General features: G+C 52.4%; 1 protein-coding gene across 6 annotated transcripts in view; it reads left to right on the forward strand.

The window, feature by feature from the left end:
• The window catches only part of ILF3 (interleukin enhancer binding factor 3), a 28,398-nt gene extending 5,969 nt beyond the window's left edge, over positions 1-22,429 (forward strand). For 2 of the 6 annotated variants that reach the window (XM_037003480.2, XM_037003481.2), the window contains exons 2-20: positions 4,006-4,103; positions 4,463-4,692; positions 4,852-5,029; positions 6,939-7,086; positions 8,495-8,586; positions 9,052-9,147; positions 9,817-9,928; positions 10,349-10,446; positions 11,023-11,134; positions 11,223-11,333; positions 11,669-11,868; positions 12,240-12,407; positions 12,783-12,920; positions 13,027-13,203; positions 13,297-13,450; positions 13,569-13,622; positions 16,874-17,236; positions 17,985-18,113; positions 18,690-22,429. In XM_037003480.2, coding sequence (XP_036859375.1) covers positions 4,101-4,103; positions 4,463-4,692; positions 4,852-5,029; positions 6,939-7,086; positions 8,495-8,586; positions 9,052-9,147; positions 9,817-9,928; positions 10,349-10,446; positions 11,023-11,134; positions 11,223-11,333; positions 11,669-11,868; positions 12,240-12,407; positions 12,783-12,920; positions 13,027-13,203; positions 13,297-13,450; positions 13,569-13,622; positions 16,874-17,236; positions 17,985-18,113; positions 18,690-18,826 — 2,700 coding nt within the window. In that variant the 5' untranslated portion in view covers positions 4,006-4,100 and the 3' untranslated portion in view covers positions 18,827-22,429. Of the gene's footprint in view, positions 1-4,005; positions 4,104-4,462; positions 4,693-4,851; positions 5,030-6,938; positions 7,087-8,494; positions 8,587-9,051; positions 9,148-9,816; positions 9,929-10,348; positions 10,447-11,022; positions 11,135-11,222; positions 11,334-11,668; positions 11,869-12,239; positions 12,408-12,782; positions 12,921-13,026; positions 13,204-13,296; positions 13,451-13,568; positions 13,623-14,067; positions 15,451-16,873; positions 17,237-17,984; positions 18,114-18,689 lie in introns of those variants that run through there. The other 4 variants (XM_037003482.2, XM_073220348.1, XM_017662031.3 and 1 more) reach the window with 4 other exon arrangements.
• The last annotated feature ends 4,073 nt before the right edge of the window (positions 22,430-26,502 follow it).

Below are 26,502 nucleotides of genomic sequence, written 5' to 3' on the forward strand. Positions count from 1 at the left end.
TAACTTTGGCACGTTTCTTTTCCAACACCAAGTCCCAGGAACATCATGTTCTAATTAGCAAGAGGTCATAAAGATGGTCCTTGCACCCAGGCATAATGTTTTGTGGCTCAAACTTCAATAATTCTGCGTGCTATGGGTGGGCTGGTTTCAAGAACCAAAAAAAGAAACTGGATCCCTTCACGTTAAAACATCCCAAACCACATAGAGGGCATGTTTAAAATCCTGATCCTTCTCCACTCATTCCTTCCTTGGGTTCCTTTTCAGAGAGGCTGAGCTGGTAAAAACCAGGCTTTGCTCATGTCCACGTTTGAGTCATAAATGTGGTTGCAGGGGCAGCTTTGTGCGGCCCTTCACAGCTTTTGTTTCACGTTAGGTTGGTGCACGCATCGGGTGCTCTCTGCAGGAGGTGAGTGTTGAGGGCCTCCCTAGCAGTGTTCCTCACTAAAAATCTTGAAAAACAGTTTTCTCACCCAGAAGACCCTTGTGTCCATTAATAAAGTGGATTCTCTGGTATTGAGACCAGAGCAGGTGGCTTCTGAGAGGCCGATGTGAATGACAGATGCAGGCTCTCCTAGATAGAAACAAATGAGGCCCGTTATCTTGCCCCACAAGGAAGCCTCTGGCTGCAGTTTCTCGGTCTTGGTTTCAGCTCAGATCATTAGTCCTCTGACTCACATTGCCCCCCTGAATTGGACCCATCCGCCAAGGCCTGGTCTAAGGGGGCAGAGCCCAGGACTGAGGGGACCACAGGTGACGAGGTGTGCTCAGAGCCAGCCAGAGCTCAGTGAGTCCCTTCCGGGGCCTCTCACGGCAGAGGAAGTTAGCAAGGGGCCCGCTGCACCAGTGGCGCTCCCACGGCCTGGGTTTTCACGGGGAGGGCAGCAGATGGAAGCCACATGCAGGACGGGGCCGAAGATAGGCGCACCTGGGGGCGAGGGCATGACCCTGAGGCGCTTCGGTAGAAGGGGAACCTCTGCTGCTGACCTCTCTGTCAGGTGGCGTTCTCAGTAGAGTTCCCCGCCTCAACCGTGGGTGAGCGTCAGTCCCTGTAATGATGTTCAGAGTATGGAGTTGAGGTGTTGTCTTCTGGTATTGGTGAATTAGGGTTTTTCTTAAAGTATTGTTATGGACACACGAATTTGTATAAATTTAATGTGCTGAATCAGTTTTAGTTATTATATATTTGTAACATTTTGTTACAAAACTTTTCAAACGTACACCAGAGGTGACAGTTCCGCAGTGTACACACTGTAAACGCACCTGAGGTTCTACATTGCCATTTGATTGTACTTGGGTGTCACCTGTCTCTCTAGTCCGTTCTTCTGTCAGGTCGCTTTTATTTATGTATGTTTTATTGAAATATCTTTGGCCTACAGTAGTTGACTTTGTTTCTAGGATGCATTTCAAAGTAGCAGAAAGTTTCAGTCTTCTAAATATTGACTAGAGTACAGTGTTTATTTACAGTTCTTTTTTTCTTTTGAAGTAACTGCAGATCTTGAGGGCACCATTCAGTGGGTTTTGACCACTGCATATACCCAACCTCTGCCAACATGTGGACCATGAACATCACCCCAGAAAGCACACTTGCCAGGTGCTCCCTGCCATCACTCCCAGGGACCATACCGATTAGTTTTGCCTGTTCTAGAACTTCATACAGGTGGAAGCATTTTTTAATACTCAGTTGCCCCACATGTAGCTAGTGGGAGCCCTTACAAGCCAGCTCCTTGTCCTCAGACAAGCCTCTGTTAGTCTCTAAGATCTTTCTTGCTTTCTGACACTGCACCGTGAGCCAGGCCCAGGTACATAGTTCTATTGTTAGGTGCCAAATCAACCATTTCTCCAAGGAGCTCCTTTCAGTGTGTTTTAGACAATATCAGTCCTACAGAGGCCTGAATAAAAAAGCATTAGCCACCTGGAGCCTTGATTTAAGCTCTGTGTTATTTTAAAGTTTCTTATGTTGGGTAAATGTGGAGGAGGAATGTAAGATGTAGAGGTGCTAAGAGTACAGCGAGACTTTGGCACCTGGGTGGGCATGGAGGGCAGGCCAGGCGGCCACAGCCACTGAAACAGCACTTGCCTGCAGGTCCATCGCTGTCCCAGAAGCTCTCCCTGGGCCTGGTGCCAAGGAGGTGCGTGCCAAATTGATAAATACTGTTCTAAACATCAGCCTTCATTACCAGATTGATGAGGTTCCAGCATAGACGTGGTCGGGAGTGGTGGCGGTTTAACACGGGCTGCTCACCATTGGGCTATGATTTCTGATGGCCTGCTGCTCATCCATTTAGCACTGGCATTCTGAGCTTTGGTTTAATTTTTAGAGGACCTGCCCTGGCTGTCTCTCTAAGAGTGCTTACATTTACTGTGCCATTAAAAAACTTGGGTGGGACTTCTCAAACCTGCACAAAGGAACCCCAGTATACCCATCCCCCCATTTCAGTAGCTACTGCCATTTTGTGGTCTCATTTCATCCTTGCCCCCTTCACTCCTTGCCTCCCTGGAGTATTTTAGAGCAAATACCAGACGTGTATTTGTCTTACTTATCTTACATGTGTATCTAACAGATACATTCTTTTTGAACACAGCTATGATATCATTCATTTCTAGCTGAGTGCACGATAATTCCTTAGGATGGATGTGTTTTTGCTTGCCTCTCACCATTTAGCTCCCACAGTATCCTGGCAGGTGGAGATCCTGTTGGTAGTAGAAGTTGGTGGCATTTTTGAGGGTCTGTGGGATTTGTGGTACACGTTCTCCATGGGCTGACTGGTTTAATTTTCAGGCCCCCTGCAAAGGTAGACCACTTGCCTGTGGTCACTGTGGAAGGAAGCTTCAGGGCCACTCATCTGGTGATGGGGCGGGTAGGCAGGGTCCCAAGCCCGTCTGTGTGGAAGGCCCCACGTAGTGGTGACTGAGCGGTTCACTAAGGGCCCACCATGAGCAGGCAGCAGAGCCCAGGGATTTGTCCTCTGCCCCTGCCTTCTCGAGCCCTCCCTACCGTGAAGCCTTTGTCCCACCTGTCCCGTCGCCTGGCTGTGCAGGGCTGTCACCTCCCATTCCACCTCTAGAATTTAACGTTCTACTTTGGAGCCCTTACATTTGCAATAGGATGGATAGGTGGCCCTGAAGCATCGTGGGAGTCTCGTTCGGCCAGTCGTGTTAGCGTGTGCCCTTCAGGTGGCGCTGCGGAGCTGGTAACCGTCTCTGGCTCAAGGGGCTCGCCGCTCAGTGGTTGGACTCTCATGTTGTGTGTTATGCTGATGGGGTGTTTTTTTGTTTTCTCATTTGGAAGATTTCAGTGGGGACCAGACTGTTTGCACAGAGTGGGAATTGAGTAGGTTGTAGTCAGCATGTTATTTAGAGTTCAGAGTTGTAATTATAGCTACGTTTGTCCTGAAAGCTTCCGTTTTGCACTTCAGTTGTTTCAGCCTCCCCAAAACTGAACCGGCAGGTGTGTCCACGTGGTGCAGTGGTCACACCTACCCGGCCTTCAGAAGGCTCCTTCCTTTCCATTTGGCAGGGGCCCGCTGGGGCCTCTGTCTCCTGCTTTCCTTCCATCTCTCTATTTCCTTCACGGACCAGAGTTCCTTTTTTCCTCTCTTCGCCTTCTGCAAACACCACGATTTTGGTGAATATTTCTCAGCCAATCCCATCGGTTGGAGGCTTGTTCTTTTCTGATTTTTTTTTTATTTGTGAAAATGGGCATACTTTACACGTAAAGAAATGGTGAAAGAAATTAGAAAAGGAAGCACAGATCATGTGAGGGTGGGCCTGAAGTCAGACTTGGCTTCTTGAAACCAGCCATTTTCATTTTTAGGGAATATTACAATTAGTTGTCAGTATCTTGGCTTAGCGGTGCTTACTTGGAGGTAAAGATGTGTCCTGTTGTGTTCACAGGGCCCCTTCTGAGGTAGGACTGCTGTCCTCTGTCCTGTTGAGTATCTGGCTGCTAAAATTCATCCATCTATGAAATACTTGAAACTAAAAACATTTTCTGATCTTATATAGATAGTTGAAGTACTGATAACACCAAGGAAATCTGTCACAATTTGAAAGGATAAGCAAAAATTTGATTTCCAGACACTACAGAAAAAGAAGTAAAAATGGTAAGAAAGTTTTCTTTTTGATCACAGATACTGTTTCTTCCTGTCATGCGGAGCTGTTGGTAGCATTCCTCCAAAGCATTTGATTCTGTTGCCATTTTTCGTTAGACTCTTGGATGATAAAATACTAACTAGTAAAAATAATAAAGTGTGTAAAGTAGGGCCTCCTTCCTCCCCCTCCTGGAGAAGGAACACCTGTTACACGTGGTGGTTCTGTTTCTCAGGCCCTCAGTCATGTTCCTATATAGTCTTAACTTTGCCACGAGTGATAAAGCATAATTCCGAGTTGTGCGGATTTAGACGATAAGCAGTGGGCTGCTTGACGTCTCGCATTGTTTTTAACTGAGTTTTCCCGTTTCCAGCGCCCAATGCGAATTTTTGTGAATGATGATCGCCACGTGATGGCAAAGCATTCTTCCGTTTACCCAACCCAAGAGGAACTGGAGGCAGTCCAGAACATGGTGTCCCACACGGAGCGGGCCCTCAAAGCAGTGTCCGACTGGATAGATGAGCAGGAAAAAGGCACTGGCGAGCATGCTGAGTCTGAGAACGTGGACGTAACCCCGGAGGATGAGACCAAAGAAGGGGCCGGGTGAGTGTGAAGTTCTGTGGGATTTTTTTGCTCTTTCTAGGGAGACTGGCCAGTGCAGGGGTGAGCATCTCCTTTTCTAAGAAAGTCCAGCCTTTCTGGGGCCTCTCGATTCTGGCCAGACTGGATCCCTCACTGAGCATGCTTTGGTCTGTCCCGCAGGGATCCGAAGGCAGAGCACATGACCAGAACCTTGCGGGGTGTGATGCGTGTCGGCCTGGTGGCGAAGGGTCTGCTGCTGAAGGGTGACTTGGACCTGGAGCTGGTGCTGCTATGCAAGGAGAAGCCTACAACTGCCCTCCTGGACAAAGTGGCTGACAACCTGGCCATCCAGCTCGCTGTGAGTGTGCCCACCTCCCGTGGGCGGGTTTGGGATGTGCTTGAAGACATGGGGCAGAGGAGATGCCCAGCCAGGAGGCACACTCCGCAGCCTTGTTCCTGGTGCACTCAGCCTTGGGCAGGAGGCCGCAGAGCCCCTGAGGTGTGGCCACAGTGGCACCCAAACGCTCTGCGGACCGAATGCCTGCCATGCTCCAGGCTTCACTGCCGTAGGGCTGTGCGGGCGCCAACCTCACATCAGTGCTCTTTTGGTGGGTGGATAAGCTGATAGTACAGAATTACTGACTTTTCCTTCCTGATCCAAATCTGAGCATACAACCTTTTTTAAAAACTTATTTATGTGTCTGGTTACAAAAGTAGTAGTACATAAATATAAATCATAGACTGGCATTTCTTGATTATTTACTATCCCAGACCGTAGGCCAGATGTCCTCCCCACACATAACCCTCTCGTCCTCTGAGATGGGGTTTTGTCTTATGAGTACTTTGGAAGATGTGAGTGGGATGCAGGGAGCTGAGTAGCTGCCCCCTTCCTCCCGGCTGGTGAGCTCTGAGTGCCACACTGCCACTCTCTGCCTGCTTGGGGCCCCTTCCCCCTGCATGTAGTGACAGGATAAGCCAAAGACAAGTCAAAACCCTAATGAGAAGTCTCACTCCTTAGCAGGAAGCACATGCTGTTCGCTTCTGTTTGTCACCACGCATTCTGTTGCCTGGTGCTGACAATTTGGGATTTAGGGCAGTGATCAGAAGTGAGATGTGGCACTCACGCAGATACGTCTGGGGAGATAGGTCAGGCGATTGAAGCCCTAGACAGTTCAGCTGTAGTGGTAAGTAATTTTATGTTAATTTTAATCCACATCTATAAAAATTAATTGATAATTAGGTTGGTGTAAATATTTCTAAAGGAAAGGTAGCTTTTGTAAAGAGTCAGTCTTTAAAGAAAATACCAAATAAATTACTGCTTTATTAGATAGTGTTTTTTGACTAGGGAACTCTTGTTCCCGGGGGGACTTCTGGCAGCATGGAGACGGTTGGGGGCTTCACAGCAGGAGGAGTGTGCTGTTAGTGGCATCTCCAAGGTGGAGGCTGGCAGCGCTGCTTAGCATCTTAGAGTGCACAGGCCTGCCCTACAGCCAAGAATGGCCGGGCTCAGAGGATCCACAGTGCCTCTGGCGGGACCCAGTTCGGTTCCCAGAATGTAAGTGTCTCCCTCATGGCGTGATATTACTTTGCTTTCCTTAACAAAAATCATACAAATTTGAATTATCTTCATTAAAGCATATAAACCAGTGTGAAGAAGAAAACAGAAATCAGACTGTGGCGAATAGCTTTTTATAGAAATGTGCATCTGCAGCAAATACACACTTCTCTGTGTGTGTGTCATGTGACAGTGTCTCACTCCAGAGCTTTCGCTCCACACTGACGGCTGCTCGCCCGGTGGAAGTTCCAGTGGCTGGATGCCCACCTGGGCTGACACTGTGCTTTCCCTACTGCGTCTGGTTTGAGCCTCCTGCTGCCTTGTGTAGGCCATGCCACTAAGGCCCTTTAACAAAGTAGAAATCATAGTCTTAATGGGAGTCAGTGGTTTGTCTCAAAGTTCCACAACTACCACATGACAAAATGAGGCTTCCCACTCTTGTCTGCTTCCAGACCCTCAGCTCTTACTCATGATAAAATATGAAGATCACTCCTCTCTCTCTATACACAGTCCATTTCCTATCTGGAATCCCTAGGAAATGGCTAGAGGCCTGGCCAGCAAGAGGGCAGTCCTGGCCCCCACCTGAAGGCACTGCTGTCACCACACCGTGGGTAGCTGGCCTGTTGGCCGCAGCAGCAGCCAGCGGAGCCACATACAGCTGTTGGTTGCCTTGAGGAGAAAGTGTGTTTGACAGCTGCCTTTTCTTTTGTAGGCTGTTACAGAAGACAAGTACGAAATACTCCAGTCTGTCAGTGACGCTGCAATTGTGATAAAAAACACAAAAGAACCTCCATTGTCCCTGACCATCCACCTGACGTCCCCCGTTGTCAGAGAAGAAATGGAGAAAGTGTTAGCTGGAGGTAGGCAGGCTGAGAAAGGCTGGCAGGACTCTGGAACTTGGTGTTCCTCGCCATCAAATGTACTACTCAGTTTTAGGTGGCTTTGCTAAAAGGGTATCAGCGTAGTGTGGCCTGCCTGTATACCCTGAGGTCACGTCTCCCATTTGGTTTCAGTACTTGGGAGTTTGATGAAACGGTGGCACTAAAAATGAGTAGCACTTTTCATGGAGGATTGCACCTCTTGTGTTCTATGTCCACCATTGCACGTGCTCGTCACTGAAACTTGGTTTTCCTGTTGAGCCATTTCTGGCCTTGGAAAAGCGTGTCCCTGGTGATTGTATATGGCTTTCGCATTGTGGAGGACAGCCAGGTGGTTCCTGCAAAAACACTGCATTGGCGTTGTGCAGACAGCTTGTGTTGCGCTGAACCTAGTGCTTCCTTTGTCCTCCTCCACTGGTGGCGGGGGCCTCAGCTGTGGCAACTGAAATGCCAAGAGCCGAGACAAAGTTTTGGATAAAGTTTTGAACAGTCGTACAGTTTTCTGACAAAAACCTCAGGCACTGATAATGCTGTCAGGCTTCAGAGTCCACCCCGGGCCCCTCGGGTGCCCCTTCTGCGGGGCTGTTTTGGAACGCAAACCTCACAGAGTAAAGGGGACGGGTGTTACCCAAACCTCTGACCCACAGATGGCGGGCGCGGCAAAGGCTCCGGTTCCGTTGCAACACGGGCTCACGCCCAGTGCCCTTATTGCCGTTCTTCGATTACCTTCGGCTCTGATACCTGATTCTGACTACCAAAGCCCCTCCGGTTTGTCAGTTTAGGGACGCTGGACCTTTGACCAACAGGACTCTCTCTGTCAAGGGCTGGGGCTGGGGCAGTCCCGCCTGGCGGGCGGAGGTGGTCCCCGCAGCCGCAGCTCCTCGGGATGGCCCCTGTGGGAAGCAGAGAGGGAGTTCATTTCACTCCCCCCACCTTTTCTGTTTTTGTTTTTGTTTTTTTGCTACTGAAATTCTCAGCATAGTGAATTCATGGGCAATCATCGGGAGGAAGTGAGGGAATAGTCTTGGAGAAGATAGGCTCCACTTATCTGTCCCCTCCCCCGTGGGATGATTCCTTTTAGAGTAACTTCCTGCTTCTGTGTTTTTCCCTTTTTTTTTTTTTTTTGGTTGGTGGTTTTTTGTTTTTTGTTTTTTGTATTTTTTTTGTATTTTTTTTTTTTTTAATTTTTAGAGGGGCCTCCAATTTTTACTATCTCCTCTTGGGGCAGAGTTAAACCCACTCTAACTTCTCCTTCCCTGGTCAAGGGGGGAGATGACTTGAGATGCTGGGAGCCTCAGCTGCCCTTTAGGAAGCTGCCACATCCCCTTTCCACCTGACAGAAACCCCTTGGTCAAACTGTACCTTGTCTTCTTATTCCATCCATGAATAGAAACGCTATCAGTCAACGATCCCCCGGACGTTCTGGACAGGCAGAAATGCCTTGCTGCCTTGGCGTCCCTCCGCCACGCCAAGTGGTTCCAGGTTTGCATTTTGTTCTTATTTATCTTTTGATAGTGAATTCCTAAGTTTTAACTTGGCTAACTTTCACCATAAAGTTTTGGTAACATTAAAGATTGAGGTGCATAACTTAGCACCTGTGGGCATGCAGTTGCTAAAGGCACCGTAAAGTTTTGGTAACATTAAAGATCGATGTGCATAACTTAGCACCTGCGGGCATGCAGTTGCTAAAGGAGTGCGCATAACAAATTCGACTCCCCCGAAGGAGACCCTTGACTTGAGCAGGCAGGCTGCTGCTGCTTTGTGCCAAGAGTAAAACATTATTCACGTCCACGCGGTGAACTTGCCGCAGACCACACACTTGATGGTCTCGAATGGTCACTGTTTGCCCTTGACACAGTAGCACCCTGAGACTTGTGTTATTCATGTTTGCCTTGTGTTCCGAGAGGTGCCTTGGAGTAAAAAGCCTGTGCTTTGTTGTTCCTCTAGGCCAGAGCCAATGGGCTGAAGTCATGTGTCATTGTCATCCGGGTCCTGAGGGACCTGTGCACACGTGTGCCCACCTGGGGTCCCCTCAGAGGATGGGTAAGGCACCTCATAGCAATGGCTACCCAGGGGTCAGGTGCATGGGGACCTTCTCCCATATCCCAGGAGTGCCTTGGGATAGCTGGGCTGTAGTAGCCCTTCAGCTTGTGGCCAATAAATGTGTCCCTTTCAGAGCTGTTTGTTGAGCAGCTGCTGTGTGCCACACCAGGGAGGGGCATGAGAGCCAGACTAGGACCCTGCCAACCCCCATCCCTGGAGAGCACGACCTGGGGAGGGGCTGGCCTAGCGACATGCTCACTGTGACATACTCCACTTGGAGGAGGAGCATTGGTAGCTGCTCTAGGGTAGACGGGTTAAATGACTGAGGCCAACTCTGAGTAGCTGCCTGTTTTTCTACAACCCATAAAATCAGTCTTTGTGTTTTTTAATGGCTGCATTTTAATTGTAAGTCCCTACGTAAAGACCTCAGCTTTGCCTCTTGGCCCACACATCCTGAAAGATGCGATGCTTGGCCCCACAGGGGAAGTCAGCTGGGCCTGGCTCTGGGTGACCCGTCTTTGGTGTAGCCCAACTTGGGAAACTGACTTACAAACTGGGGTGCTGTGACTCACCTCGACACACACACACACACAGAGCCTGTGGACCATTGCTTAGCGTCGGCTGGCGTCCTCCTGGACATGATGACTAACCATTCCTCTTGCCTTGCAGCCTCTTGAGCTTCTCTGTGAGAAGTCCATCGGCACAGCCAACCGACCCATGGGCGCCGGCGAGGCCCTGAGAAGAGTGCTGGAGTGCCTGGCCTCCGGCATCGTGATGCCAGGTTGGGGCCTTGTGCTTTGCAAGTTGCAGGGAAAGGACAGGGATCGAGGCCCTGAGACCACTTCCTGGAGGGTCCCTAGAGCGGGTTAGGGCAGCAGCATCCCGTTGTCCCCCTAGGGCTGAAGCATGTGACTACCCTCTTGCACCATCATATCCAGCCCTGTGCCGGCTCCGCAGCTGTGACTCAGGGCGGATCCGGGGCAGTGGTGACCCACTCCCACGCGAGCTCCTTGCTCTGAGACACGTGGATTATTTCTCTCGTGGGCTGGACGCCGAGTGGGTCACCGAGCTCACTGTGTTTTCCAGAGCTGGGTGTGGATGGGGCGCGGGGGGTAACGCACCTGGTTCCCTCAGCCAGCACGACTCTTCCGAGATGCTAAAAGATAATCCTCTGCATATCTTCCTTGTTTCCTGCCTTCAGATGGTTCTGGCATTTATGACCCTTGTGAAAAAGAAGCCACTGATGCCATTGGGCATCTAGACAGACAGCAACGGGAAGATATCACACAGAGTGCGCAGGTATAGTCGTCGGCATTGCCACCGTGAGCCCTTACCCAGTCTGCAGTCACGGGCTTCCAGTTCCGTCACTGGGTATCTCAGGGTAGCCACTGGACTCGTAGGCTCAGGTCCGGGGCTGAAAGGCTAAGGGAATCGTGCCTGATACAGGGCGCCCCAATCTGGGCTGCTTCTTTCCCCTGGCGCCACGCGTGGTTGTCTCCTACTCGCTCTGCCTGCTCGAGTGCCGTTTTCGGACACCGAGTTCAGCGGGGAGATGTATTTTCTGGGTGGACTGCTCCAGGGGTCCTTCCCTTGCAGGCCCACCATCCACCACGTGGCTCCGTGTGGCAACTAGTCCCCAGGTTGGGGTCTCCTGTATTCCTCTCGAGGGGGGTGGTCACAGGCTGGCCTTCCCCCACAGCAAGGCTGGGCCCTGCCAGTCAGGCCCTCCCCTGGCTGCTGGGGGACCCCTTGCTGTTGTAGGGGAGATCGTTAGCAGACCCCTCAGTTCCCACCCCTTTCAGAAGGCATTAGTGAGCGCACACAGTGGGCCAGGCGTGCAGGCAGTTGAGTCGGACTCCTCTTCCCCTTCTCCAGCATGCTCTGCGGCTTGCTGCCTTTGGCCAGCTGCATAAGGTCTTGGGAATGGATCCTCTGCCTTCAAAGATGCCCAAGAAACCAAAGAACGAGAACCCTGTGGACTATACAGGTATGCATGCCATGGGGGCCCAGGGCTTGGGCTCCCAGCAGAACGCCGGACGGAGTCTCAGCTGCCCTGTCCTCATGTTTCCCTTCAGTGCAAATCCCCCCGAGCACCACCTATGCCATCCCGCCCATGAAACGCCCGATGGAGGAGGATGGGGAGGACAAGTCTCCCAGCAAAAAGAAGAAGAAGATTCAGAAGAAAGGTACAAGCATGTAATTGTAGTGTTGTCTTGCTCTCCTGGTGCTGGCTAAGGGTCACCCCAGAGTGGCCAGGCGCCTGTGTGAGCCTTATTTTTCATGGATGTGATAGTTAAGTCCTTTTCAAACGATTAAGTAAAGCCTTGGTAAGACCACACACAGGTGGGCCGAGCGACCTCACAGGTGACCACAGGGTGGGTATGTGCCTGGGAACAGCATGGGCGAGGCCTGGGCCCATGTGGCCACCCAGTCCACTGGGCCATGTGACAGGAGGCCAGCAGAACAGCCCTCCCTGCTCAGCACTGCTTCTCCAGAGCGACATTGGCGTGTTTCTCTCTAGAGGAGAAGGCCGAGCCACCCCAAGCTATGAATGCCCTGATGAGACTGAACCAGCTGAAGCCAGGGCTACAGTATAAGCTGGTGTCCCAGACTGGGCCGGTCCACGCCCCCATCTTCACCATGTCTGTGGAGGTAGATGGCAACTCATTTGAGGCCTCTGGACCATCCAAAAAGACTGCTAAGCTCCACGTGGCCGTTAAGGTAAGTGTGGCGGCAGCTTCAATGGCAAGTGCACTTCCTTCGTCTTGGGCTCCCTTAGAGCCGTTGTCTCCTGTTCGGACCCTTGGTGTGGGCAGCATGAAGTTTAGGGGGAGGCGTGTGGACGCTGAACTGGTTAGGCTTTTGAACGCTCACCAAGTCACGTGTCAAGAATGCCTTCATCACTGTGGCTGATAGACAGAGGGGCCCCCAAACGTGGCTGGGCATCAGAGACCCCAGGGGAACTAAAGGGAAAAACAACCCCCATACTGCTGGATGCACCTCATGAGCTGCTGATTGAGGGTCCCTGGGGAGGTGGGGACCCAGTGCCGAACCCTTCCTTCCTGAGGGTCTGGCGGCTCTCCATTCTGCAGGTGTTACAGGACATGGGCTTGCCTACGGGCGCTGAAGGCAGAGACTCCAGTAAAGGGGAGGACTCGGCCGAAGAGACAGAAGCGAAGCCAGCCGTGGTGGCCCCTCCCCCCGTGGTGGAAGCTGTCTCGACCCCCAGTGCCACCTTCCCCTCAGATCCCACTGCCGAGGTGAGCACATGGTAGGCGCTGGAGTGCCAGCACGATGGTGCCCTGTGTCCTGCAAGCTGGCACAGTTACTGTCCTTGCTGTTGTCCCCCAAAAGGGTAACCTTGTAGCCCAGGAGCCTGCAGAGGGAGCTGGGTGTGAGCGTTTGTGCCAGGCCTCAAGAGGGGCTGCTGATGTTGACCCAGCACTCACGGTGCTTCTTGTCGAGAGTGTACAGGTGGGGGTGGTCCCAGGGCTGGGATGACCACAGATGGCTTCTGAGGCTTGGAGGCCGGCAGGGAAGCAGAGCAGAGGCCTCTGTGCTGACTGGGGATCTGCTGCCCTCCTTGTGCCGAAACCCCTTAGCTGAGCTTGTCGGTTTTTTCTGTTTTCCCTGAGAACGTAAAACAGCAGGGGCCGATCCTGACCAAGCATGGCAAGAACCCCGTTATGGAACTTAACGAGAAGAGACGTGGCCTCAAGTATGAGCTCATCTCAGAGACAGGGGGCAGCCACGACAAACGCTTCGTCATGGAGGTGAGCAGCCCAAGGGCAGGCAGGGCTTTGGGGTGAGTCTCCCTGCCCCGGAGGGAGGGCCAGAAGGAGGGTGCTGGCCCCGCTGACACACACCTATTCTTCCCAGGTGGAGGTGGACGGACAGAAGTTTCAAGGTGCTGGCTCAAACAAAAAGGTGGCGAAGGCATATGCTGCCCTTGCTGCTCTAGAAAAGCTCTTCCCTGACGCCCCTCTTGCCCTCGAAGCCAACAAGAAGAAGAGAGCCCCTGTGCCTGTCCGAGGTGGACCGAAATTTGCTGCTAAGGTAGTGGTCACCCCCAACCTCTAGCCTTGGGGCGTGTTCTCCCGTGATCTGAGCATGGGGTGATTCAAAGTGCCTCTGTTCTCTCCCATCCAGCCTCACAACCCTGGGTTTGGCATGGGAGGCCCCATGCACAACGAGGTACCCCCGCCCCCGAACCTTCGAGGGCGGGGTCGCGGAGGGAATATCCGCGGCCGAGGGAGAGGAAGAGGATTTGGTGGCACCAACCATGGCGGCTACATGAATGCTGGTAAGGACCCTTGTCCTGTGCTGACCCCGGGGGCTGCGCGTGCTCCCTGGGGTCCCGCTGAGAGGCAGGGGCCGGGCTGCCCGCCTCCATCTGGGTAACCCTGTTTGTTCCTTTCCAGGCGCGGGCTACGGCAGCTACGGATACGGAGGCAACTCAGCAACGGCCGGCTACAGTAAGTGTGTGTTTCTCTTTGTCTGAGCTTGGGAAGAAGCTGCAGCTTAGCTCCAGGCCCGAGTTAGAGCCGGGTGGCCCACCAGCAGCAGTCTCCTTGAGATTTTAAGAGTGGACGTACCTTTTCTTGTTGATTAGGTCAGACCATCCTGAAGCCCCCACCCTGCCAAAGCATAATTTAACTAAATGTTAGCACACATGCTTGTGTGACTTGAAAGTTCTGTAAAAGTCAAAATTTTAAATTTCTCTGCTTTAAGCCATGCGAAGCACCAATCCTGTGAATATGCTTTTCCTAACAGTGCACAGCTCTTGTCTTGAGAAGGAGCCTTCATTGGGGGGTTACAGGAGCAGAGAAATCTAAAACATGAATTTCAAATGTGGCGCCCTGTGCCATTTTTCAAAAGAATTCTAATTTTTTTTCTCTGCTCTGTCTCCCCCTTTTGTAGGTGACTTTTTCACAGACTGCTACGGCTATCATGATTTTGGGTCTTCCTAGAGCATCTAAAAGTATTGCACACAAAATCAACTTTTTACTCCAATTTTCTCCAACTCCAAAACCCAAAGTGTCCGTGCTGTGCCCCTGTGCTTCACTGGGTCTCTCCACCATGGCTTGTCGCCGCAGCTTGTCTGAGACTCTTAGCCTGCAGAATTTAAGACATTGGCAGTTTTTATCGTGATTTGCCTTTGAACTTGGTCATACTGAAGTTCACAATAAGTGGAAAACAATTTTCAGAGAATGCATTTTTGTGCAGAATTGCACAGAATTCTAGAGCCAGCGCTGGTCAGCATCAAGGCAAAAGCCCACCTTTGCTTTTTATGGAAAGCATTACTTTATTTAAGAGACAGATACTGATGCATTTTAATCTACCTTTGTCTTAATTTACAGCAGGTTTTGTATGAATTTTTAACCTTTTAACATATTCCCAAATCGTGTTGATGCCTTTGACAGTAATGAAACGATTTCACCACATCTGAAGCCAGAGCAACCTGCTTTTTTTCATAAGCATGTAAAACATCTGGAACACTGGGAATTGTGTATTGTGCTAAGTTAACCTCTCCCGTCTTTTGTAAATGCTCTGGTGGGTTCTTGTTTGGGAATGTGATGTTCTATGGCTGGTTTAGCTAGAGGTGAACTCTCAAAGGTATCAAAACTGTGCTTCCATCATTAGTGCCAGAAACAGACAGGCTTTGAGGGAGAGAGAGAACACGGGATTTTGCAAGTCCTCATCACAGCTGCAAATGCATGGGAGTTTTTTTTTTTGTTTTAAATGGGGCTTTAAAAATAAGCAGAAAGAGCCTACTATGTAGCCCATGTAGCCCACCTCCCCTTTGAAGAGCCGGCCTCATAGCTTGCTGCCAGCAGTGGTGGCTCTAGCAGGTTCCAAAAGGCCTGGACGCTTCTGCCTTCTCTGACGGTGCAGATTGAGTCTGTGGCTTCTCTCTGTGCAGAGGCCCACAGAGCTATTTAGGCTCTTTACCGAGACCCGTCTCCTGATGGGAGTCCGTGGGGACCCATCTCATGTCGGCCCTCAGCAGTTCATTCATTCTCTCTGCAGAGAAGCCTGCCTCTGTGTTGACTTGCAAGATTTTGTGTTTCATTCAGACAAAAACTGGTCAAAACAGTTACTGCAGAATTTGTTTGCAGAGGTTTGAAACATTCAGTGAAACTTTTTAAAACTTTGATTGCATGATGTATTTTTTTTTAGAAAGTTATTGTTTGAGAATAATGTCTTTTTATACCAGGAAATAGTTATCCTGAAATGACATTGAAAACTTCCCCTCCCCTTTATTTTTTTTTAATCAATACATGTGAAAGTAACAAGCCCTCAGTACTTGGTGTCTTCATTCATTCCCGGGCTTGAGGAGGGGCAAGATGGTGCCCAGGGCAGCTGAGGTGGTGGCACTGAGGGGTCTGCAAGGGGCCTCCTGTCCTCCAGCCGCCCTGCTGAGCCTGTGCATGTTTGCTGTCTTGCATTGTGGGCCACGGCCTTCCCCTTGTTTTGGCTTTGTTGATGGGGGTGGGTGGAGGAGAATGCCCAAAGGAAGTAAACTGATGTCTCTGATCAGTTCAGTCCTGGTTATGATTCAGATGAACCAGGACCCAGCAATGTGGGGTGCCCAGCTCCCAGTGGGTGGAGGGCACACGAGGACCCCCAAATTAACCCCACCGAAAAGGTTAGGGACCCTTGGGGAGGAAGGACAAGGCTGTGGGGGAGCATCTCCTTCCCTTCCTATCTACCCTAAGGTCCAGCCACTGTCTGCAGACTGAGATATGCCCAGGCCCTCCACTGCCCCACGTGAATGCTCGGCGGCCCCTGGCTGGGCTGGAGAGCCACCCACGTGACCTGTCCTCCCCTCCCCCACCTGATCTTAGCTGACCCATCCCCATCGGCCCACCCAAGTGTCTGGCGGGGGCAGTGTGCTGACCAACCTGTCTTCTGGGGCCCATACTTAGTGACCAGAATGGGAGCCTTACCATGGCATTCTCAGCTTCAGGGCCTGAGAATGTGGGCCCCTCGCTGCCCGCTTGCCAGTCTGCTGCTGCGTCCTGCCTGCACCCAGCAGCTGTCCTGGGAGCAAGGAGGCTCCCTCTTGGGGGCCGCCTGAGGCCCTGCCTGGATGTTCTGGTCCCAGTCTTAGCCTCCTTTCCTCAGAGGCTCTGGGGTCACTCCTTAAGTCATGTGTTTGCCCGGGTCACACCAGTAGACACCCCAGGTCATTTGGCTAAGTCTCATTCATGCCTCCCAAGAACCAGGTCAGACTAGTTGGTCTTCCAGGAATGACATCAGTTGAAGAATGTCTCCTGGGGTGGCCCAGGCCCATGGCTGCAGAGCCTCTGTCAGCACAGCTGGGGGGAGGTGGGGGTGGCCAGCTGCTTCTCTGGGGCTTTGCTTTTCCTGTCGCCGTTGGGGACATCTGGGTAGCAGTCAGCTGGTCATGAATGTCATCCCGTGCTCGGATCCCATCTCATTGTAACATTGACATCTGCTGAAAAAACTGCTGTCGCACGCTGCTTGGCAGAGATCCGTTGTTGTCATCAGCTGACCGGTGAGTGGAGCTGAAGGCTGGGCCAGCCCAAACCAGGCTGCATTGAGGACCGGAGCCACTGCTCCTCGCTCTTCCTCCTTTTCCCCGTGCCCTGGCCTGGGCAGTGGACTTACGGGTCAGCCTTCAGGGCCCACAGCTGCAGCCGCCCCTCTGTCCCTCCCCCGTCTCCCTGTTCTCCGCCTGACCTGCTGCCTTCCTGTTTAGGTCAGTTCTACAGTAACGGAGGGCATTCTGGGAGTGCCGGTGGCGGCGGCGGCGGGGGCGGTGGTGGCTCCTCAGGCTACAGCTCCTACTACCAAGGCGACAACTACAACTCCCCAGTGCCCCCGAAGCATGCCAGCAAGAAGCAGCCTCACGGGGGCCAGCAGAAGCCCTCCTATGGCTCCGGGTACCCATCCCACCAAGGCCAGCAGCCGTCCTACAACCAGAGCCAGTACAGCAGCTACGGCCCGCCACAGGGCAAGCCAAAAGGCTACAACCATGGCCAAGGCAACTACTCCTACTCCAACTCCTACAGCTCCCCCGGGGGCGGGGGCGGATCAGACTACAGCTACGAGAGCAAATTCAGTGAGTTGGCTTCAGGGACTGCGGCGGCCTGGCTGGGGTCCCCTAGAGTGGCAGAAGCTCAGGCCTGCTCCAGCCTGGCTGAGGGACTGGCAGAAAACCAGGTGGTGCTGGTGCAGGGCCGGCATTTGGAAGATCCTAGAGGCATTAGGAAGTCCCTCTGGCCCAGGTCCTGGCCGTTCCTTCTTGTCACCTTCCCCAAAAGCTGGTCTAGGGGAGGCTTGGGTTGAGGCTGGGCCTGGGTGGAGACAGAGCTGGGCCAGTTGCTGTGAGGTGATCTCCAGGCATCAGCCTGGAGAGTTGCATACAGCCTCTAAGACAGCCTGATTACTTCTCCAGCTGCCTCCAGCACAGGTCCACAGCACTGGTGGCCCAGCCGGGACACATAGGCGAGTACCTCCTGTGGCAGGGCAGTGGTCAGTGTGCCTGGGGACTGCAGGAGCTGTGCCGCCTTGGTGGGAGTCAGGCTACTGTGCAGCTCCCAAACAGGTGGGAAGGCGGATGGACCTGGGCCTCAGAGCTTGGTGACCCAGCCGACCCAGGGTACGGTGGCCTTGCAGGATTCTAGCTGGACCCTGGCACTCCATGGTTGGACTCACGGGTGCCAAGTTTAAGTGGTCAGGACAGGGAGAGCTGCAGAGGCCTAGGGTGTAAACAAGGGCCTGCCACCTTGAGGGCCCCAGCATAAGAAACCAGGGCCACCCCAGCCATGTCTGCCCCAGGCCTGTAACACGCTGTCTTCTCTCCCCAGACTACAGTGGTAGTGGAGGCCGAAGCGGCGGGAGCAGCTATGGCTCAGGAGGGTCATCCTACAACCCAGGGTCACACGGGGGCTACGGTGGAGGCTCTGGGGGCGGCGGCTCCTACCAAGGCAAACAAGGTGGGCCTGGAGTGGCAGGTGGCACCACATGGGGGGTCATGAACTCAGAGCCATTGGGGATGAACGCAGATGCTGTGAGGATGGTGGGGCTACCATGGCAGCTGCTGCCTGGCTCCATATGGGGCAAAACAGAGTGGGCGATGGGGGCACCCAGCCCATAAAGAACACAGGCTTAGGCACCCCTCCAGCTTCTTGGGTTCTCAGAAGCCAGACACCTAGGAGTTGGGCTACTCCTAAATGTTGTCCCCTCTGTGGAAAAATGCTGATGGCACTGAGGGTTAGCCCGATGGGTGGCCCCTGGTTCAGGACGGCAGGCTCAGCCCATTACAGCCCATTTCAGATACATCTGCTCCTGGGCAGATACCCCCCCGCCCTCACCGTAAACCCGGGACTGATGGTCCCACCTCACAGGGAGCTGGTGACCAGCAGACATGGTGACTCAGGAACAGCAGTTAGAGCAAGCGGAGCCACCTGTTGCCAGCTTGCTGGTGGGCGCAGCTGGGTTGGCCATGTCCTAAGCTGTGGTCCCAGGGGTGGGCCGTGCCCCTCCCCTCTAACCTGCCCTCTCTCCCTTAGGAGGCTACTCATCACAGTCGAACTACAATTCCCCAGGGTCCGGGCAGAGTTACAGCGGCCCTCCCAGCTCCTACCAGTCCTCACAGGGCGGCTACGGCAGAAACGCAGACCACAGCATGAACTACCAGTACAGATAAAGCCCCGAGGGGTGAAGATTTGTACCTTCTGCACTTACCCCACCCCATTGTAAGATTCAGTTTTATGCATCACAGTTAACATGTCAGCCGGCCCCCCCCCAGGCCTCTCCGCCCTGCCCTGCCCTGTCCACGTTACCGTGTTGTGAGGTGCAGCTGGTCACTCCCATGACCCGTCCTGTGACCCATATTTAGCTGTGTTTGGGACTCCGTGTCTTCAGTGGTTTGTTAGTTGCCATTACAACTTTGTCCAAGTAGTTTTTTTGAGTTTTTACAGTTAAGTATCCCTCTGTCTATTTACAATTGGTATTAGTGTTAACTCAGTTTGTCTTCAAATAGTTACAGAAGGGATACGTCATTTGTTAATGCTTTTGTGAAGTGAGTTAAACAAGCTTTCTGTATTTTAATGCTTTAGTGTTTCAGTTTTATAAGTGAAGATTTTATTTTAAAAACCAGTGGGAAAGAGTGGGTTTTTTTTGTATGTCTGGATCATTCAGGCAGCACATCTGAATTAAGCTGAATGTAGACAAATAAAGAAAAAGAAAACCACGCCCGTCATAGGCCTGGGTGTCTGACCCACCAGCAGTGCGATGGGTAGGTTCCTTGACTGTTCCCAGCAAAAGGGAAGCAGGGCGGGGACGGCAGGGCAGTCCCCGGCCACTAGAGAGGGCCCAGCTCCAGGCCTCTAGATGCCTTTGCTCCAAGGTTGGCTGGGGCCAGTCCATCATTACCTGGGAACTTCCAGACAGGTGTCCCTGCAGGGTCCACCGCCTGCTCCTGGTAGCCTGCGGAGCAGCTTACAGCGGCCCCTGCTGGGGCTTGGGCACGTAATTCAGCATGTTTTGTTTTCTGCTCTGTGAATTCTGGTTATAGTGTTATGGGCAATTTGCCATCACCATGGAGTAAAATGTCCTCGTAGGTGTGGTACGTGTAACCTAATTTGAAAAAGGCTGATTGAGTCTGGCTGAAGCACCTTGGGGTCTTGGGAACTCTGCCACGGAACCGTCTGTGCTGGAAGGACGCTTTGTGCCTGTGGCTGCAGCCTTGCCCCCCTGGTGCCAACCCCTATCCAGAGGCTCCAAGTACACAGTCGGGGTTCTTTTTAGTGGCCCACCCTGTCCCCACAAGATTCCTTAGAGCAGTGCTTCTCAGTCCTGCGCGATTTTGGAGTGTTTGGGGACGTTTGTTAGCGTGGCAGAGGCCAAGGATGCTGCTGAACGTCAGCTCCGGCTGCCTTTACGCAGGCTGCAGCTGGGCCTCTGGGAAGAGCCCCGAGGACAGGGCCTGAGGCCGCCCTCTGCAGGCTTCCTTCTCATCCCTCAGACCAGGCGCTGTCCACTGCCTCTCCCCCAGGCACCTCCTGTGCTTGTATTAACCACAGCCTTTGAGAAAAGCTCAAAACCATTCTTGACTTAGAATCACTCAACTGATGCAGAAAATCCAGTGTGCCTTCAAAGGATGAAGAGGTGCCTTCTTTGAGAGGCAAAAGAAAGCTTCTGTACTAAAAAATAGACATTGGAAGAAGTTGGCTTTCTGCTGGAGCACAGGGGGCCCCAGGGTCCAGGGGATCAAGCCCAGGGAGAAGGTCCCACGTGAAGCCAGGCCGAGAGGTGGCCTGCAGTGCCCTGAGACCCTCGAGGGTGTGCACCAGTGGTGACGAGGCAGATCTGAGGGATGGGTCCCCGCCCCAGCTTTGATGGGAAGCGTCCATGGCCTGTGTCTTCTCTCCCAGATGCACTGAGGCGCTATAGGACAGAGACCCACGCAAGATCATCGGGACCTTGTGTTTGAGGTGAGAGGGTTCAGCTTGTGTGGATGGAACCCCCATCACTCAGAAATCACAGGGGTGGACCACCGAGCCTACCTGCCTAAGGCCTTCACCCTGGGCCTGCATCCTGAACAGTGTCAGCCTGTGACCAGTTTCCAAGCAGCCACCAGCACCGCCACGGTCAGTATCTGAATGCAGATCTACCAAGAGCAGGAATCCTGACAAAGGCGGTGGAGAAAGCTGTTCCAGGCTGTCTTGATGCGGAGACAAGCCCTCAGGGAGCTGGGACCTGGTGCCGTGGTCATCCTCTGTGAGGCAGGGCCAGGCCCCGGCAGCTTATCTGAGTGGGTGCCAGTCTGGAGTCTCTGGGTCTAGCCAGAGTCGCTCCCAGGGCCAGGATGATTTTTGTTGATCTGAAAGAAGTTCATTGCCAAGAGCATGGAGCACATCTGAGCAGCAGGATCGTGGCTCGTCTCTCCCAGCTTCTTGTGGCTCCTGGCATTCCCTGGCTTGCGACAGCATCACTCCAGTCTGCCTGCATCTCCGCACGATCTTCTCCCTGTGAGTCTCTGTCTCAGAGCTACTTCCTCTTGTTTTGTGAGGACACCAGTCATTGGATTTAGGGTCCACCCTAATCTAGGAGGAGCTCATTTCAAGATCCTTAACTAGATCTACAAAGACTCTTTCCAAGTAGGTCACGTTCATAGGTATTAGCTATTAGGACTTGGACATACTCTCTGGGGGGATACCATTCAACCCACTGCACGGCTGAGTGAAGGTTCCACTCTCAGCCCAGCTGGCATAGCCCTGCGAGTTGATTGGCCTTGGCTAGGATCACTGTGGTCAAGTCTAGATAGCAGCACAGATCTCTTGACACTCTAACTGTGCTGGGGGACCCTATTGGTGCCAGCGGCCAGCAGCGGTATCTCAGCCTTCAGGATCTGCCGTCCCAGGAAGCTGGGTTCAGGAAGATGTGGCTGACAGGTTGAGCACTGGAGAAGGCCTGGGCGCTCGTGTGTCACCTATTTAGCGCTAACCAAGGTTTTCCAAGCCCAGGAAGTCTGCATGGAGGAGGTTCTCACTAAGCTGTGGCTCCGGCGAATCCTTGGCCCACGTGCTGCTGGAGGAAGGTGTCATGCATTTTGTCACCAACAGAGATCAGAAACATCAGCAGAAGAGACTGGTGGTGTGCACACTTGATCAGCAGGTTGATCAGGATGGGGTGTCCTGGTGGATAGGCCCAGGGATCAGTGACCCAGGACTGGACGCACTACCCCAGAAGGCTCAGGATGCCTTTGGAAGGAAGGGAGAAAGACCTCATGACAGACCAGCTGGACATGTGTGTGGTGGGCTGAGATTGACCTCAGACGGTGGGGGTGGGGAGTGCTTGCAGGCCGTTTGGACTGATTCCAGGGGGAGGCATTGGAAGTTGGTGACGAAAGGGGGTGTCTGGGCAGTAATGGGGGCGCAGACCCAGGATTTCTCTCTATATATAGGTGAGTCACTGTGGCCCTGATTGTCCTTCTGGGCTGGGGCCCAGTCTGATCTGAAGTCACCATCCAGCTGCCCCGCTATATTCCTCCCTAGCAGGGAAACATTTCACTCTCCTCCTGACCACTAACCATTATTGTGTAGTCATCAGGGCCTGCCCTGCCCCTAAGGACTCAGATACGGTCACCTAGGCCTGGCCCTCTGCAGCGGGGCTGTGGGCCTCAAGGTGAGCCCTACGCTGGCTGTGCTCTGAGACCTCTCAAAACAATTTGGGGCAACAGTACAGCAAGCCTTGGCCCAAATGGTCATTTTCACCCATGGCAGAATAAATGAAAACTTCACATGTTCATTGTTTCCTTCCCTCCACATGTATTTATTGCGTGGTGTTTATCAGTCCAGTACTGGACCCTGGGAATATAGCAGTGAACCTGCTTCTTGCCCTCTCGGAACTTGCAGGCAACAAGAGGTCCCTGTCCCAGCTCAGGCAGGGAGTGTCGAAAGAAAGCTTCCGTGTTTCAAGCAGGACTGGGTGGTTCAATCGGGACCGGATGTGTTAGGGTGAGTGAAGTCCATACCGTGAGAGGGAACAGCATGTGCAAAAATAACTGGGTGGTGGGAATTGACATCAAGAAGCTGAAGTTGGACGCGTGGGGGGAAAGGTGTGACTGGATGTCAGCGGGGCCACCCCGTCCAGGGCCTTGACGGCCAAGCAGAGGAGTTCCGATCTTGGTTTAGGGCAGTGGGGCGCCATGGAAGGGTTCTGAGCTGGGAAGAACCCAGGCTGGGTCATGCTTTGCAGAACAGCCCTTGCAGCTGTTGGCCAGGGAGTAGATGTGTGGGGAGAGGTTGGAATGGAGGCCAGGTGGCCAGCAAAAACCTTTGAGTTCTGGAATATCCGAGTTGAGGTTTGGAGTGACTTAGGCAGCAGAGTCCGCTGAACTTGGTGAGGAAACAGCTCCTGCCTAGGAAGGGTGAAAACTGCCTGTCTCAGGCAGATCCAGAGGGGCCCGGCCTTGCCTCCGGATCCAGGAAGCAAAGGGCCTGGGATCAATGCTCTCTGCTGTGCTGTGGGGAGGCGAGCAGAAATGCCAAGGAATTGGCCACAGAGGTCACTACCCGGAAGTCAGTCCTGCGCCCGTGGACTTCCCAGTGTTGCGCAAGAAGCTGGTACCTAAGCTCAGCCTACTGGGCACCCTCGCCAGATTATTATCACCGGCAGCCCCACTCCCGCCTGGATAAACCAGAGAAAACAACCTCTAGAGACAACCACCGGACTCCTGGGCTCCAGGGCTCTAATTTAAACAAAAGGTATTTGAAGCCCCCAACACTCTTCCAGAGGTTCTGGATTGCCCTCTCGGAGCCCAGAAACACGACTTCTGCCTTTCTTGGTCCCAGGTCCTCAGTCCCCAGCTCTGAAGGCCAACCACCCACTCGGTTTGGGAGAAACTCTCGGGCAGCTGCAGCAATCCCAAGGGAAGGGGAGGTGGGGATCTACTGAAAACTAGTAGGTCTAGTCTGCAGATGCGCGCCCCTCCATGTGAGGCGCGGAGAAACCGGCCCAGGTCCCGCTTTTGCGAACTTCCACGCCACCACCAGTTCGCCCCCAGGCCGCCCAGCGCTCCCCGCTCCCCCTTCCTTGCCCAAATAAGGTGTCGTCTTCCAAATAGGCGCTTTTCCCGAGCTCCGCCCCAGGCAGTCTCCGCCCGGTGACTGGCCCACCGCATCTCTGAGGTCAGCAAACTGGCAATTGGACGTCGTAAGCTCCGCCTCCAGCCACGCCCCCGCGGCCTGTGCGCACAGCTCACCGCTTCTAATAGGACTCTCAGGCTCCGCCCCCGGGGCGCTTCCCTGGTCGCCAGGCAACGCGCGGCGCTGTCCAGCGTTCTGAAATCCGCGATCTCAGCATTCCCTGCCGAGCGGAGCCCAAACCTGAAAGCAGATGCCACCGAACCTCGGCTACACCCCACCTCCACCCATGACTTTACTTCTTGGTGACAGCTCGCTTCACTCCACGCGCTGCCAAGAAACCCCCACCCTCCCATCTGGCTCAGACGAAAGCCTGAGTCCTCACCTCAAACCAGAGGTCTTGAGGACCTGTCGCTTTGACCTTCCCACCCTCATCTTTAGCTCCTTCCCGCACACCCTGAGCCACACGGACCTCCGCGCTGCACCTCAGACACTCCAGGCATATTCGCACCACAGGGCCTTTGCTCTCATTGTTCCCACGGCCTGACATGCTCTCAGATCTCATGCCTCGTCCCTCTTCTTCAGGCCTTAACTTGAATCTCACCTCAGTGAGTCTGGTCTGATCCTGACCATCCCCCTTAAAATAGTCGCCTTCAACTTCTTGGCTTCCTTGCCCTCTGTATCATCCCCCAGCACTCATCACCATCACCACCTGAGATATGTTTTACTTATTTTTCTTGATCACTCTCCCAGGGTATGGATTTTTGCCTGCTTGTTCACCGCTGTGTTGCCAGCAATGAGTATACAGCCTGACAGAGTGGGTGCTCCATAATGCTTATTGGATGTGTATTCCTGTATGTATTTGGGCACTTACCGTGTCCCAGGTCCCGTGTACCTCTGCCCCGATTTAAAGGTGAAGAAACTGAGACTCAGAAAGTAGCCATCATCTGATCAGAGTCACTTCCTATGTGGCTTCTGAGTGGCAGAGCCTGAATCCCACCTTACGGATCCATCTGGCTGCAGCCTTTCACCCCTGCTCTGTACCATAGTCCTTAATACTGCCTTCTCCTTCAGGAAAAGAAACTGAGTAAGAGGGAGGCTTCATAGACCTCAGAGAGGACTAGATTTCAATTCCTGTTACAAGACATGTGACCATAAGCAAGTCAGCAAACATCTCTGCTTCAGTTTCTTCATTCATAAAATGGGATGGTAATAGTACCCACCACCTTGTATGGTGAGTGTCAAATGAAGCAATGATAGTGTAGGGTTTACTGGGCATACTGCTCCATTAGTGTTGACAGTGTTGGCTCTTAATCATTATATTATTGAGTAAATGAAGGAAAAAAAACTGAAAAGAAAGCAAAACATGAGGATGAGGCCAGGAAAATTATATAGAAAGGCAGTGTTTCAAAAAGGTGGCCATTAAGTATAGATGCCAAACAAACCTCACTGGGAATAAGAGAAATGCACATTAAAAATGACACAGAGTTCCACAGTCCTATGAAGTGGGTAGGTGAAATTGTATTGGAGAAGCTGTGCGGAAACAGGCACTTCCACATACTGCTGGCTGGTCCAGGCGCAACTGTCAAAACCCTATGGAGAGTATTTAGTCATATCTTATATCATGCTCTTTGACCAAGTCATCTAGGTGCTGGGAATTTTTCCTAAAGATATATTTGCTGCTATGTGAAATGACCTAAATGCAAGGTTACTCATTGCATCCTTGCCTGTCTGTAGAAGCAGATTACTCACAATTCAGGTGAGAATCAACACGAGACCTGGTAAGTGACTGACAGATTTTGAAAGCAGAGCAGCCTTATTTTTGATAAATCAGATATAGGGAGTGAGACAGTGACAGCTCAAGGGCAGTCCTTCAGTTTCTGATTTGAACTTCTGGAAGGACTGAGCTGCTTTCACTCAGAAGGGGAACATTGAAGGGGGAAGGCAAGCTTGGATCTTGCTTTGAACATACAGTTTCGGTGCCTATGGACACCCAGTGGACATGTCAAGGAGGGATCTGTAAAGGGGGAATGGGAATTCAGGGGAGAGGACTAAAATGGGAGTAAAAAGGCGCACATTGTCAAGGTGTAGAGGTTCTAAATAGTATAATGAGTTACAGGCGTATAGAGTAATGGGGGCGTGCAGCATTCTTAAGATTGTGGGAGTCAGAAGCAATTGATGGTGAAATTGTGAGCTATGTATGGAGAAAGAGTGAACAGGAAGGAAGAGTGTTTCAAAGGGGAGAGCAAGTGCAAAGGACCTGTGGTGGTCCTCCTGGGTAGTAGGTGTTCTCCAGACGTAGGGACTCTCCATCACCCTGAGAAATCGGCATTAAGGGTTTGTAGAGACAGACGGTCAGAGCTGCTCAGATCAGCCCAGTTTAGTCTAGTGGTCCTCTGAGGAGTATTCTGGGGGGCAATGGCGCCCTCTGCTGGCCATAACAGATACCAGCTCATTTTTCAACAACGATAGCGATTATTTTATATTTTATATTATTATTAGTGGAACATAACAAGCCCTCAATAAATCCGTGACTTAGCCTCTCTCATCCCTGTGTAGCATGGAGGCTGTCATTATTGAGGATGTATATGTAGGTGTACACTGCATGAATGAATGAATAAATGTAGCCAGGCTCTGGGCCTCAGTCTCTTCTGTAAGTCTGGGATTCCTTCTTTCATTGAATAAATAAATGTTTATTGAGCACGTACTGTGTGCTAGGTCCTGTCCTAAGCTT

This window comes from Manis javanica, chromosome 13 (assembly GCF_040802235.1).
Source record: "Manis javanica isolate MJ-LG chromosome 13, MJ_LKY, whole genome shotgun sequence".
NCBI classification, from domain to species: Eukaryota; Metazoa; Chordata; class Mammalia; order Pholidota; family Manidae; genus Manis; species Manis javanica.